Below are 12,448 nucleotides of genomic sequence, written 5' to 3'. Positions count from 1 at the left end.
ATTTTCTGTACCAGTCAGCTTTGCTGCCCTCGAGGCACAATGCCTGATATCCACAACTTAAAGCAAAATTTAATCTGGCTCAACTTCAAGAGATTCCAGTCATGCCCATCAGGGTTCCAGGCCAAAACCTCCAGGTTGGGAGGGAATGGTGAGGGGGGCTGCTCACCTGACGGGTGATCAGCAGTCAGAGTAGGCAACGGTGTCAGGGAGAAAAGGCTTAGGACCCTCAGAGAGAGGCTGAGGTCACAACTCCATAACCCAGACTGACACCCAGGAGCCCGCATTACTAATCTGCTAGGCTAGGCGTGGCTTAATTGAACCAAGTTGACAGATCAGGACTAACAGTCTCAGTACTTTAGCTTTATCCAACATTTATTTATTTGTTTATTTATTTATTACAAAGGTTCCAGCTAAGAATTTGCCTCGAGTCTCAGAAAAGACTTGGACTTCTGAAAAATGTTGGACTTGTTAAGTCTTCGGGGAGGGGACTGGTGCATTCTGGGTTGTGTGCAGGAAGGCTGCACCACGTTAGGCACAACCACAAACTTGCCACCATCTTTACTTAGAGGTGAAGCGTGGTTGAAGAAGATGTCCCGCTGTCAAGCTGTGACTGTTGCCCCAATGTGTCAACCCGGCTGGGCGAAGGAATGCCCAGGAGCACCACGCCCCATGATCCCACCACCTTCCGCCACACACTGGAGACTTCTGACGACATTTCAGGTCTAAATCGCAACACCCAGGAAGTCTCATCCATCTCCATCTAGCTCTAATTTAATCGTCCTTAGAAAAACATGCAGAAATTACAGATCTGGAGCTGCAAAGAAGACAAAGGCTTGATAACCAGGGACCGTTCTCTTGAAACCGTGAACCAAATTAAACCTTGTACTTAAGTCGTGGATCTCAGGCACTGTGCCACATGCAGTCATCTTGGAGGACTTTAGGGAGGCGTCCAACATCCAGGACACGGATTCCCACTACTCGCCCAGCAAGTACACAGCATCTCCCACCCTGACTGTCCCTGGGCTTTGCAGAGCGAAGTACTGTCCAAAGAGCGGTGACTGTCCATATATCTTCTGTTTTGAAGGGTCACACTGGCGATAACTGCAACAGGAGAAAGAGCACTGTGAGTCCAGGCAAACAGAGGCACAAGCCCAGAAGTTGGCGCCACCCATGGGCTGAGGTCGGGTCCACAGCCCTGGCCCCACGCGCCAGCCTGGTCATGGGACCGTGCCTCTGAAGCTGGCCAGCCGACTGTCAGCCGGGGTACAAAGACAGGAGCGCAGCCCAGGCTGTGTCCCCGCGTCTCTACAGGAATGATCCTTGTCAGCACTGGGAGGGAAGGTGGTTTGGCTGGACAGGCCTGACCGCCTGCCCTCAGCGTCCTCCTCCTGACCTGGGGTGCTGCAGGACAAGCCTCTGTCCTGCAGGACAGGGAGCCCTGGGGACAGATCCACATCCCACCCCCCATCCTGCTCAAGCCAGTGCTGGCCAGGGAGGCCACTTGCAGCCCACAGCTCCTTGGTGACTGGACATGTCGAGAGTCACCCTGTGTGGGAGGATCTTTTCCAGGTAAAAAATCAAGGAGAGCAGGAAGAAGGCCCAGGGGCGGCCAGCCCGCCCCTAGCCTTATGTGCACATACTTAAAGGACCACAGCTGGAAGTGCTAATTTCATTCTGTCTTGCATTTAAAAGAGAAGCTTTTCAAAAATAAGAAAATAAAACTATTGCAACACTCAGGCCGGGTGATGCTCTCCAAATGGCAAGAGGCTGGAAAGCTGGGGTCGGTCGGTTGGGAAGCTCCTCCAGAGCCCCTCAGACCCCCGACTGAGAGCACCCTAGGGCACAGTGGTTGCATCCCACTCATGCCCATGCGTACTGCCCTCAGAGAAGCGCTGGTGGACTAATGAATGAATAAAAGACAAATGAACACTGGGGCTGCTCCTTCTGCGCTGGGACTGCAGGGCATGGACCCGGGGAACCCAGGTGGGGCCCAGGCGCAGCTCAGAGCAGCTGACAGCACAGACGCGGAGATGGGGCTCCTCCAGCCAGGCCAGGGAGGCTCGGACCTGGCTGTTCCCGCAGCCCTGGGTCCTGGGCTCCGTGCCTCAGGCAGGAACCCCCCGCTTGGGGGGCAGGGGCCCACCCCGCCGCGCCTGGGGGCTCCTGTTGGCCTTCATGGTGCTGCTCCACTGCCCGAGACCCCGGATCTAAGTGCCAGGTTGAGCCTGCACCAGGTCTGCTGGTCACCCGCATTCTGTCCCCGTCCCACAGGCCCCCGGGGAGCAAGGGGAACACTCAAGTCGCATCCGCCCCTCCCAGTGGACACACGGGCCCCCAGGTCAGCGAGGAGAGGCGAGGAGGCCGGCAGATCCACAGCTGTGTCACCTGGGCTGCAGGTGCGGCCCGCACTGGTGTCTGGGGACAGTTGTACAAGAGCCCGGAGTACAGAACTGGCCCCCGCTGGCCGCAGGCTGCCATCCTACTGTCCCTTGTGTGGCTGCGGGGTCTCCCAGCCCCCCACCGTTCCTCGCTGCGTGCAGCGCTGCAATCACTGCTTAGGAGCAAGCGAAGACCAGGCAAGGCCATTGGCGCCCCCTTGTGCAGAAAAAGAGGTACTGCAAGTAGCCTGCTGATCTCAGTTCAGGGCACAGGAAGCAGCGTTGTCTCACACCTGGCTTTTTGTGGCCTTTTTTAAAAAAAATTAGAAAGGATACAGAATTTCACTAAACAAAGTGTTAGGAATTCAACAATGGCTGTTGTATTGCATATGGTAGTCTTCAAATTATTTGCTCAGATTACTAGATCTAAGCATGCAAAATTGGTCGAAAAAGTGCACCCTCGCAGCGGGCGTAGCCTCCAGGGTGCCCATCCGCCCGTCCTACCTCCGCAGGGTCTGCAGCGGCTCCTTCCTGCTCATGACGCCGGTGTCCGGGTCCACCGTAGTGAGGATGCACCTGGCCGCACACAGCGCGTCAGCCGGGGCGGCAGCGAGGCCCCGCCCGCCGCCCGGGGGACAGGCAGGCGCCCTACCTGGTGCAGGGCATCACCCTTCGCAGCCGCGCGTCCCCAATGAGGAGCTCGTCCCAGGAGTCCTAGAAGAGGCGAGCGCTGGGGCAGCCTGGGACCCTCCTCCGGGCCCGCCCCGCCCGAGCCCACGCTCAGGGCGCAGCGCAGAGCCACGCGCACTTTCCCGCCCTTCGGAATGACCTAATCCAGCACCAGAGGTCTCTGCCCTTTAAGGAAGAAATCAAATCTAAGGAAAGAAGCGAGGAGGCGCCTACCTCTGCGTAGGCGCCACATCCCGCAATGACGAGATTGGGCCGGAAGTGAGACGCTTTCACTTTCTTCTCCAGTCTGGAGTTCAGATCGGCCAGGGAGGCCTCAGAGAGAACCAGGAACGGGCTGGCATCCGAGTAGGCAACCTGGCAGGGGACGGGCACCGTCACGGGGCGCAGCGGACAACGTCTTCGGGCTCCTGCCTCTAGGTCCCGAGCATGTCCGCTCCACAATCACAGTCTTTTAAGTATTTCTCTAGGTCATTTCGTAGCAAAGTCATAGAGATTGGAATCCCTAAGCGGTCTTCAGACTCCGGCAGGGCGAGGGGAGCCCAGCCATGGCCCGGGAGCTGCCCTGGCGCGTGCCCTGGGGACGAGTCCCTGGCCACGCCCCCAGCGGCTCCCACGTGTAATAGCCGGTTGGGCTTGGAAGGCTTGTTACGGTGGAGTAAAACATCCACTAATTCTGCCCATACTCCAGAGGTGCTATTCTTTGTGCAACCCTAACCTTGAGTACTTACGTTGCCGTTTACTTTTATGGTGCTAGGGTTGAACCCAGAGCCTTCGACTGGGAACATCCACGTTTTTGTCAGTAGTATCATCAATCATCATCATCGTCTATTTTGACACTGAGTTGCCCTGACTGGGCTCAGCCTTGTGGGCTCCTGCCCTCGGCCTCCCAGGGTGCTGGGATGCTTAATGCAAAAGCAGTGAGTGGGGCTTCCGGCCCTGCCGGCAAGGGGAAGCCCCACGGCCCAGCCAGCCGCAGGTAGTCCATCTCTCCGCAGCACCCTGTGCCGCGAGGTGCGCAAGGAGGCTGTGGAGACCAAGGGCTCCGCACACAGTTACGGGGCAGTGAAGAGGAGAGAACAGCTCTGAGCTGCTCTTGGCACCAGACTGCACCAGGCTCCCCCAAAGGGAGAAGCAGCGTGCTGCTCCCCTGGGAAGACTTCCTTTGTGTCCCCTGCCTGGAGAACCACAGCCCCAGGTTCCTCAGGGGCGCCATGAGTCTGCAGCGCTGAGGTGACTGCGCCCCCACCTGCCCACCGATGACGGAGGCTCACCTGGTCCGAAGGCGCGAATGCTGCCCTGATTTGCCGAGAGTTCCGGGGCCGCATGTCCGGCTCGAAGTGCACCAAGCGGCAGGGCTGTGACTGCAGGAAGCTGGTTATCCACTGCGCAGCCGCCTCGCCACAGTCCCGGCCCTGCACCTCCAGGCCATGCACCCTGCGAGGGACAGGCACAGGACAGCACGGCTGAGGCCCTGGGCACCCTGTACCATGTCCTGCGCCCACGCGAGCAGAGATGCTGTTGCTGCCCCTTGTCTGCAGAGGGCGCCACTCTGCTCCAAGCCACAGTGCACCCAAATGGACAGATGTGCTTTGTAAGCCTGGACTTTACTGGTTTAAAAACTGGTTCCTGTGTGTCTAGTTGTCTCCCCAGAGCCTCATGTGGTCACAGGCACAGATGGGGCTTTTCAGAGGATGTGGTTCCAGGGTGTGCGATGCTGGGATTAAGGGTGCCCGAGCTGGGTGTGAGTGGACCTAACGGGACAGAGAGAAGGCAGCTGTGGCAGCAGCGGTGACAGATGCTGCTGCTGCCACCGCCGCCACCGCCACCATTGCTGCGGCTGCTCTTCACCCGCTTGCTGCCTCCTGCCTGCCCTGCCACGGACTGCTGCTCCTCCGCGATGACCTCTGCCTTGGAGCCAGCTGATCACAGACTGAAACTGGCTGTGAGCTAAATAAACCTTTCTTCTGTAACTGTGAGTGTTGGGGATTTTGCCTCGGGGACAAGAAGAGTAGCCGAGACAGAGACTGACCAGAAAGTTCTGCCAGCAGCACAGCTCTCCCAGGATGCTGGGATGATGGATGTGCGCCATCTCACGTGGCTGGACCATGATTTTTTTTTAAAGGTAAAAGCTGTAGATGGGGCTTCTGACCCTACCGGCACGAAGAGGCCCACAGTGTCCTCCCTCCAAGGACCAGCCCGGTCACAGGCCATCCTTCTCCACACACCTGCCAGAATGCACTCAGTATAATGGGGCTGCAGCAGGGACCTATGAGAAAGTGTTGTAAAGTGACAGAAGGAATCCACTTGGCTTTGATAGCTATTCATACATCCACAGAGTCTAAAGCGCCCCACCCCCATACACCTGTGGCCGGCACTGTTTGGGGATCAGCGAGCTACACAGCTATAGAGAGGAAGTGAAAGCAAGGGTACCTGCCAGATTCCCATGTGGGAGGTGAGACAACTGCGTGTGGCCTCTGGGGATATCATTAATAGCAGTCACTGCACAGGGACAAAGTGATTCTTCTCTTGTCTTTTCTTTTCATGTGTCTCTTACCATGTCACCTAAGCCAACCTTGATCTCACAAGCCCCTTGCCTCAGTCTCCCGAGTGCTGGATTGCAGAAGCATGCCTTGCACCTGACAGAGCTTTAACTCAGCTGTGGAGGGCCACCTGAGCAGCTCTTCTTGAAAGAAGAGCGATTGTCTTCATTTGGCTGGGCCTGAGCCTATTTCCTCGAATTCTATGTACAGAGCTGGCTAAGACTTCTCTTTATCCTTTTAATTGGCCTTAAGCCATTTACATTGGTCTAGCCGTGGTGCTGGTGGTAGTCTTTGAAGGTGGCGTGTGTGTTTCCCTGATAACCCACACCTGCTGCTCTTTAATGTGAGCCGAGTTGAGACAGGACAAAGAGCCAGTGCTCCAAGCTGCAGGCTGGGACGGAGCCTTGAGATAGAGGCTATGACTTCCTGGGGCTTGATAGATTACACATCAGGGCTGAAGCACCAGACCCCAAAACATTAGATACTATCTCAATAGTATAATGCAAATCACTTTTCTGCATATCCTTCTCTGCATATCACGGAGGTAACTGCTGGCCTCCTACCTGCATTTACAGGCCAAGCTCACAGTGCTCACCTACTTCCTGCAATTCTCAGTCATTCATCCTCAAGCCACTCCTCATTCAGGACTGAATAAAACCCAGGTTCGGCCCTGGATCAAAGCCTTTGTCCTGGATAGCTAGCACCATGGCTGGACTCATGACCGCTTGGCTCCCCATAATTATAAATATGCTTTAGTGTCCTTATTTTCGCCATGGGTTGCACTGGGAGTGGTAGATTGGAATTAACTTGGGATTCCAATAACGTATCTTTGTGATTACAAGAAGATATAAACTTCTTGGACCGAGAGGAGAAACTAGAGGGGACTCCTACACTCAGCCACATTCAATAACCACCTCCTGTAACAAGGACAGAACAGACCTTAGGTCCACGACTTCCACAGGCCACAGTTTCGAGCTAGAATTCAGAGACATTTCACGTGGTCCGTACTTGTCTCAGTTACAGGCTATGTTGGGCAAAGCACAGCAGCAGCCACGAAAGTTTCCTTTGGAAAATGAGTCTATCCGAGATGTGGCTAAAGCGGAGTCAGTTTAAAGAGTGCCACACCACTAGGGGCGTGAGAGCTCACGGCGCGGCCTGCGGGCTCTCAGAGGCAGACGCACAGGCTCCCTCGCAGCCCTCTGGGGCTGAGGACAGCACTTCCGTGCCAGCGCAGCGCCGGGCTGAGCGCCCGCTCTTGCTCAACTATCCAGTTTGGGTCGGTCCCCTGGAGCTGGGGTGTGTGCCCATCACAGGACTTCTCATTAGGATTAAACATCCCCACTCTAATGTGCGCCATGCCGTGGCCTATCACTCACAGCCCCTTCTGAACTCAGATTCAGGTATTCAGTTTTCCCAGGAAAGCAGGAAAAGTCCTTTGACAGTGCGGAGATCATTGCAAAACACTGACCTGCCGCCCCACACTTCCAGTCCCCGGTCCTGGGTGGTGGTTTCTCTTGGTGACCTGTCTGTGCAGGGGTGGATTTTTGAGGCAGTCTCACTGTATAGCGCAAGCTGGCCTTGAACTCACTACATAGCCCAGGCTGGCCTCGAACTCACTACCATGCCGCCAACTTAAACTCTGAGTGCTGGCACTTCAGGTGTGTGCCACTACCTTGGCTTCTACCAGGCACTTGCACATTTTTTTTGCCCCAACACATGCTCAGTAGCTACTTCCCAGTTCCTCCTGCCAGATCCACATGATGCTGAGCACAGGTGATGCGCCCTGCCCAAGGTACGTCCAGGTCCACGGCTAAGGGTCGGAGACGTTCCAGCAGGCTTCCCCAGTGTCCACAGCCCTCACACCTGCACAAACGCCTGTACCACCAGCCCGCCCTCACCTGCACGTGCGCACTGGGTTGGTGGCCAGCGTCTTGACGGGCAGCAGCAGGTCCTTGGTGTAGGCTGCGCTGAGAGTCAGGGTGTCACCATCACAGGTCAGAGAAATCAGCACCATGCGAGGCTCCTGCCGGGCGGTCACCATGTTCTCCTCCTCGTTGACCACGAGCCAAAACCTGATAAGTTCAAAACACAGATGAGTTGGCCACCCTGACGACAACAGCCTGCCTCTGCCAGAGCTATAGTCATACACAGGCACCTCCAGTGTCCTCTCTGGAAGCCACTGAGACTGTGTGTGTGTGTGTGTGTGTGTGTGTGTGTGTGTGTACATTTCAAAGGAACGAGTCCTATGGAGGCTGCGCACAACATGCAAGAAGACGTTAGTGGATGATAAGGAGCAAGAAAGGAGCACTTTGGCAGACAGGAACGGAGCCTGGGGATGGAAGCGAAAGGATTAAGAGGGGTGTTCACAGCACCGACACTCCACAGCGAGCGCCTTTGTCGCGTGCCACAAGCACGTACTGATATGACATTTTTTAAATTGGATGGCAGGCACCAAGCCACAGCGGGGCTGCAGGGGTAAGCTCTACAGCTCCGCCACACGGCGTGGGACCGCCGCCCACAACAACCTCATACATATTTTATGACAATCTAGAAGAAAACAATTGAAGGTTCTAAATGCAAACTAATGCTCAGTTAACGACCCCAGCTTCCTCGGTGCGGGTCACATGTGCGTGTTGAAATATCCGAATGAACTGGCTAAACATGTACAATTATTAATGCCCATAAAATGTTTTCAGACTGCATAAGGAGATGGCAATGTCAACTCCTCTGCCCTGGGCTTTGCACGCCTGCATGCAGGGGTGGAGCCCTGCCCTGGTGCCCCATAACGTTGTGCAATTAAAATAATCCTTACAGGGGCCGGGGAGATGGCTCAGTGGGATAAGCGCTTCCCTGGCAAGCGCAAGGGTCTGAGTTCAATCCCTGGTTCTGAAAAAAAAAAAAAAAAAACTAAAATAATCCTTACAGGGGCCGGCAAGATAGCTCAGCAGTCTACAGCACCTGCTTAGGCAAGCTTAAGCAAAGCGCAGGTACTGCAGTTCAATCCCCAGCACCACGTGCCTCACCAGCAAGCTAACCACACACACACACCAAAAAAAAAAAAAAAAAAAAAATTACAAAATTTAAAACAGACAAAAAAAATTATACTCTCTGTTGCCAGGAATCCCAATCACTTTCATGGACCACGAGAAGAATCTAGGTCACAGAGAGGCTTGAGGAGGTGAGGGTCGGCAGGAGTCCATGCCCAGGTGGGGCACGGGCTCCGGGGACGGCAGGAGCAGCACCCTCCCCAGGCCTGTCCCCAGAGCACGGGTGCAGGTGAGAAGGGCTGCTCGTCACACCTGGCCACTGTCACCTTTTAAAAGCACTGTATGCTTCGTGCAGTTACAACGTTTCTATAGTCAGTGCTGTGGATTCTGCAGCGTGCTAAATGTTCTACTGTCAATCTAATCAATATTTTTTCCCACCTGGTTCCCCCAGCCTTAGAGGAATTTCCTAGGAAAAAAACAGTGAAATAAGAGGAGCAGAAAGAAGTGTTTCCAGAAAAAAAAAAAGAACACATGGATCAGGTGACCTCTCAGGCTCCCCAGGAAGTGGAACACACCAGGGCATTGAGTCCACTGGCAGGGGAGCCCTTACAGAATTGAGCCTGCGTTTGGGGAGCTCCAGCCAGGAGAGGAAAGAGCACAGACTCCAGGTCACTCAAGATCTGCCCGCCGGGCCTCCAGCGGGCTGCCAGGGTTGGCACCCACCTTCCTGACCTACCCCTCACCCGCACTATGGCCCTGCCTGACCTCACTCGGTGGTATGTGCCACAGTCGGCAGCTATGTGTCCTCTAATGTTTCCCAGCAACAACAGCTGCCTGCTCTTCCTGGGCAGCCAGTGTGACTTCAGCGTCCCTCCTTCGGAGCCCCTCCGCGGCTGCTGATTCTGGACCCAACGCTCACCCAAGCCAGGCCCATGGGTCTGCAGTCCTGTCCCCAGTATGTTTTCACATCTACTCTAACTCCAGTAAAACATGCATAAACATAAAATACCTGGCCTGTCCCTAGGTGTAAACATCGAAGAACTGGACACCCCGACTCACAGGGACACTGGCTCTTCAATGGCGCTCACTACGGTGTCAGTGCCCAGGCACACGACTGGGGGCTTGAGGTCTGCACAGTGCTGGGCGGCCATGACCACTACCTACTTCTAAACGCCTGTACCCCCTGCAGAGACTCGGTCCTACTAAGCGACCTTGGCCCTCCCTCAAGTCACCTGGAGCCCGCTGCTGTCTCCAGGAGGACAGAAGCTGCCCACGTACCACTGGGCCCGTGTTACTCACTCCTTGGGTCCTGGTGTCAGCTTCCTCCCTGGGTCTATGAAGCACTGCCCCTCTCCTCTTCCCTTCCCCTGCACCCCCCCACCCCTGCCCCCTCCCCAGTCCCTCTCCCCCTCAACCATGATCCAGTGGTGCAGAAACTTTGCAGGGGGCCAGGGAGATAGCTCAGTGGAATAAGCACTTGCCTGGCAAGCGCAAGGGTCTGAGTTCAACCTCCGGTTCTGCCAGAAAGAAAGGAAGGAAGGGAGGGAGGGAGGGAGGCAGGGAGGGAGGAAGGAAGGAAGGAAGGAAGAAAGGAAGGAAGGAAGGAAGAAAGAAAGAAAGAAAGAAAGAAAGAAAGAAAGAAAGAAAGAAAGAAAGAAAGAAAGAAAGAAAGAAAGAAAGAAAGAAAGAAACTTTGCAGGCTCCTGGATCGCAATGGGTCAATGGCTTCTCCCCGCTTTTCACAGGAACCGCTGCCCCCAGCAGTGCCCACCACAGAGCACTGTTTATCCTGCTCAGGTACTCTGAGGGCCACAGCAGTGACTGTCCCCCAGCCCCGTCTCAGCCCAGCGTCTGCCTTCCCTCCTGACCATGCCCAGCTTCCTTCCTGCAAAACTCCTACTCACCTCCCAACTCGCAGCTGAAGCTGAGGCTTCTAGAGACCTCCCGCTTAGGCCCTCTGAGCCAGGACAGCTCCCAGCCTCCTCCTCTGTGTTTCCCTCACTCGTCTCCTGTGTCCTCCCCAGCTCCAGCCTCAGCCAGCCTGCGCTTTCCCGAAGTGCTGAGAAATAAGGACTTAACGCTATGCCTGGGACCAACGCCACCTACTGTCCCCTGTGGGGAAAGAGCTTAAGGGCCTGCTGAACCAAATGCCCCTGCCATGAAAGAAGTTTGACAAATCTTCCCATTGTGCAAAGCACCGTTAGGGCTGGGGAGATAGCTCAGCAGCATAAGTGCCTGCCTGGCAAGCACAAGGTCTTGAGTTGGATCCCTGGTACAAAAAAAAAAAAAAAAAAAAAAAAAAATCAAAGCACTATGGGGACCACAGAGTCACTAGGATTCCCGGCTCAGGCCTGCAGCCTATCACCACCTGCCATGGGGATTCCCTGCGTCCCTCATCACAGAGTGGCTGCATCAGGGGCCTGCCCACAGACAAGCACAGCCAGACAGTGGTCTTCACCCCCAGATCTCTGATTCCCTGCGGCACTCACTCGGCTCAGAGGGCAGATCTGTGGTGAGACCCCAGCCACCAGTAAGTCACCCCTAGGGGCTCCTTCCTTCTCAAACCACTCTGAGGTCTCCCTCCCACTCTCAGCTGGTTTCTCATCTCACTGGCCCCCAGTTGGGGACGCTGACACAAAGCCTTTTGGGGGTCTAAGCAGAACCTCAGCCTTCCTCAGTCTCTGGGACTCCACAGCCCTGACTCCAGAGAAGGATGGGGCCTGGCGCACAGCCGTGGGCTCTGGACCTCGGCTCCGTCACTGTGGGTGTACTGGAGGGAGCTCTGCCCAGTGCATCAGCCTGCACCCAGCAACGGGCAGCCACCTGACGGCTGTCTGCTCCCTGTGCCCGGCCGTGGGGCACTCACAGAGAGCAGGATTTCCTGTCTAAGCCTCCCAAGATCCCAACATAAGTCGATAAAACAAAGCAATGGGGTCGATGTCTTGAAGGCCACCTCATCCTACACAGAGATTAAGAAGTTTGCTTTCAGAGCTGGGCATGGTGACACCCCTGTGATCAGGCACTTGGGAGGCTGAGGTGGGAGGGTCAAGGCCTCAGTTCAGTGAGGGCAGCTTAGTGATGCAGCGAGTCCCTCTCTCAACATGAACAAGGACTGAGGATAGCGCTCCTAGGAGGCCTTGGGTTCAACCTCAGTACAAAGGGAAGCAAGAGGGAGGAAGGTGGGAAAGGGCGAGGGAGGGAGGGGTGAAAACAGAGATGACCTGTGTCCCCGCAGTTCCCAGGGCCCATCTGGAGGGGGCAGACCTCACGAAAGCAGCAGCTCTGAGTCGCTCTGGGTGTCTACAGGACCCCTGTCCTGCCCTCCCGCCTACCTGTCGCGCAGGTGACCCACGCGCAGCCCCAGTGCTGTAACCTCGGCCTCGGGCACCGGCACCCCTTTGCAGGACTTGATTGGGTAGATCCAGAGCTGCGCCACCGTGCCCACCTGCCGCCACCGCCGGCGTCGCCTGGGGCACAGGCGCCAGGCCACCGCCCCCAGGGCCACGGCCGCCAGCACGGCAACACCCAGCCATGCGGGCCGCGCGGGCGCAGGGAGGCCGAGGCTGGAGAGCGCGCGGGAGCCAGCGGTGCCCATGGCAGAGGACACTGCGCCCCAGGCTCGGGGAAGTGGTACTGATCCGACCAAGGGGGTGTGGTCCCTGGGCCAATCAAAGCCGCACTCTCCGCCCCGCCCCATCCGCCCTCGCAGGACAGCTGCAGGGCAGGTCCATGTGGCCTGAGGAGGAGGAAAATTGTGCAACAGAACCCAGGCCGGCATGTGGTGTGGCCGAGGGAGGAGTGGTCATTGTCCAGGGTCTGGGGTAGGGATATGGGGCACACAGCCTGGTGGGAG

At 56.2% G+C, this 12,448-nt stretch overlaps 1 protein-coding gene across 1 annotated transcript; it reads right to left on the bottom strand.

Annotated features, from left to right (window-relative positions):
* Window positions 1-601: 601 nt before the first annotated feature.
* On the bottom strand, window positions 602-12,244 carry Marc1 (mitochondrial amidoxime reducing component 1). Its single transcript, XM_004626882.2, has 7 exons — window positions 11,928-12,244; window positions 7,507-7,680; window positions 4,340-4,502; window positions 3,282-3,422; window positions 3,031-3,092; window positions 2,883-2,954; window positions 602-1,101 (listed from the first exon to the last, which is right to left on the bottom strand). Exons 1-7 carry the CDS (start codon window positions 12,188-12,190, stop codon window positions 975-977), a joined length of 1,002 nt encoding a protein of 333 aa, XP_004626939.1. The 5' UTR covers window positions 12,191-12,244; the 3' UTR covers window positions 602-974.
* Between the last annotated feature and the right edge of the window lie 204 nt (window positions 12,245-12,448).

Source organism: Octodon degus, unplaced genomic scaffold (assembly GCF_000260255.1).
Source record: "Octodon degus isolate 3935 unplaced genomic scaffold, OctDeg1.0 scaffold00017, whole genome shotgun sequence".
In the NCBI taxonomy this organism is placed as follows: domain Eukaryota; kingdom Metazoa; phylum Chordata; class Mammalia; order Rodentia; family Octodontidae; genus Octodon; species Octodon degus.
The sequence above is the reverse complement of the archived record's forward strand: the minus strand, read 5'-3'. Positions and strand labels throughout refer to the sequence as shown.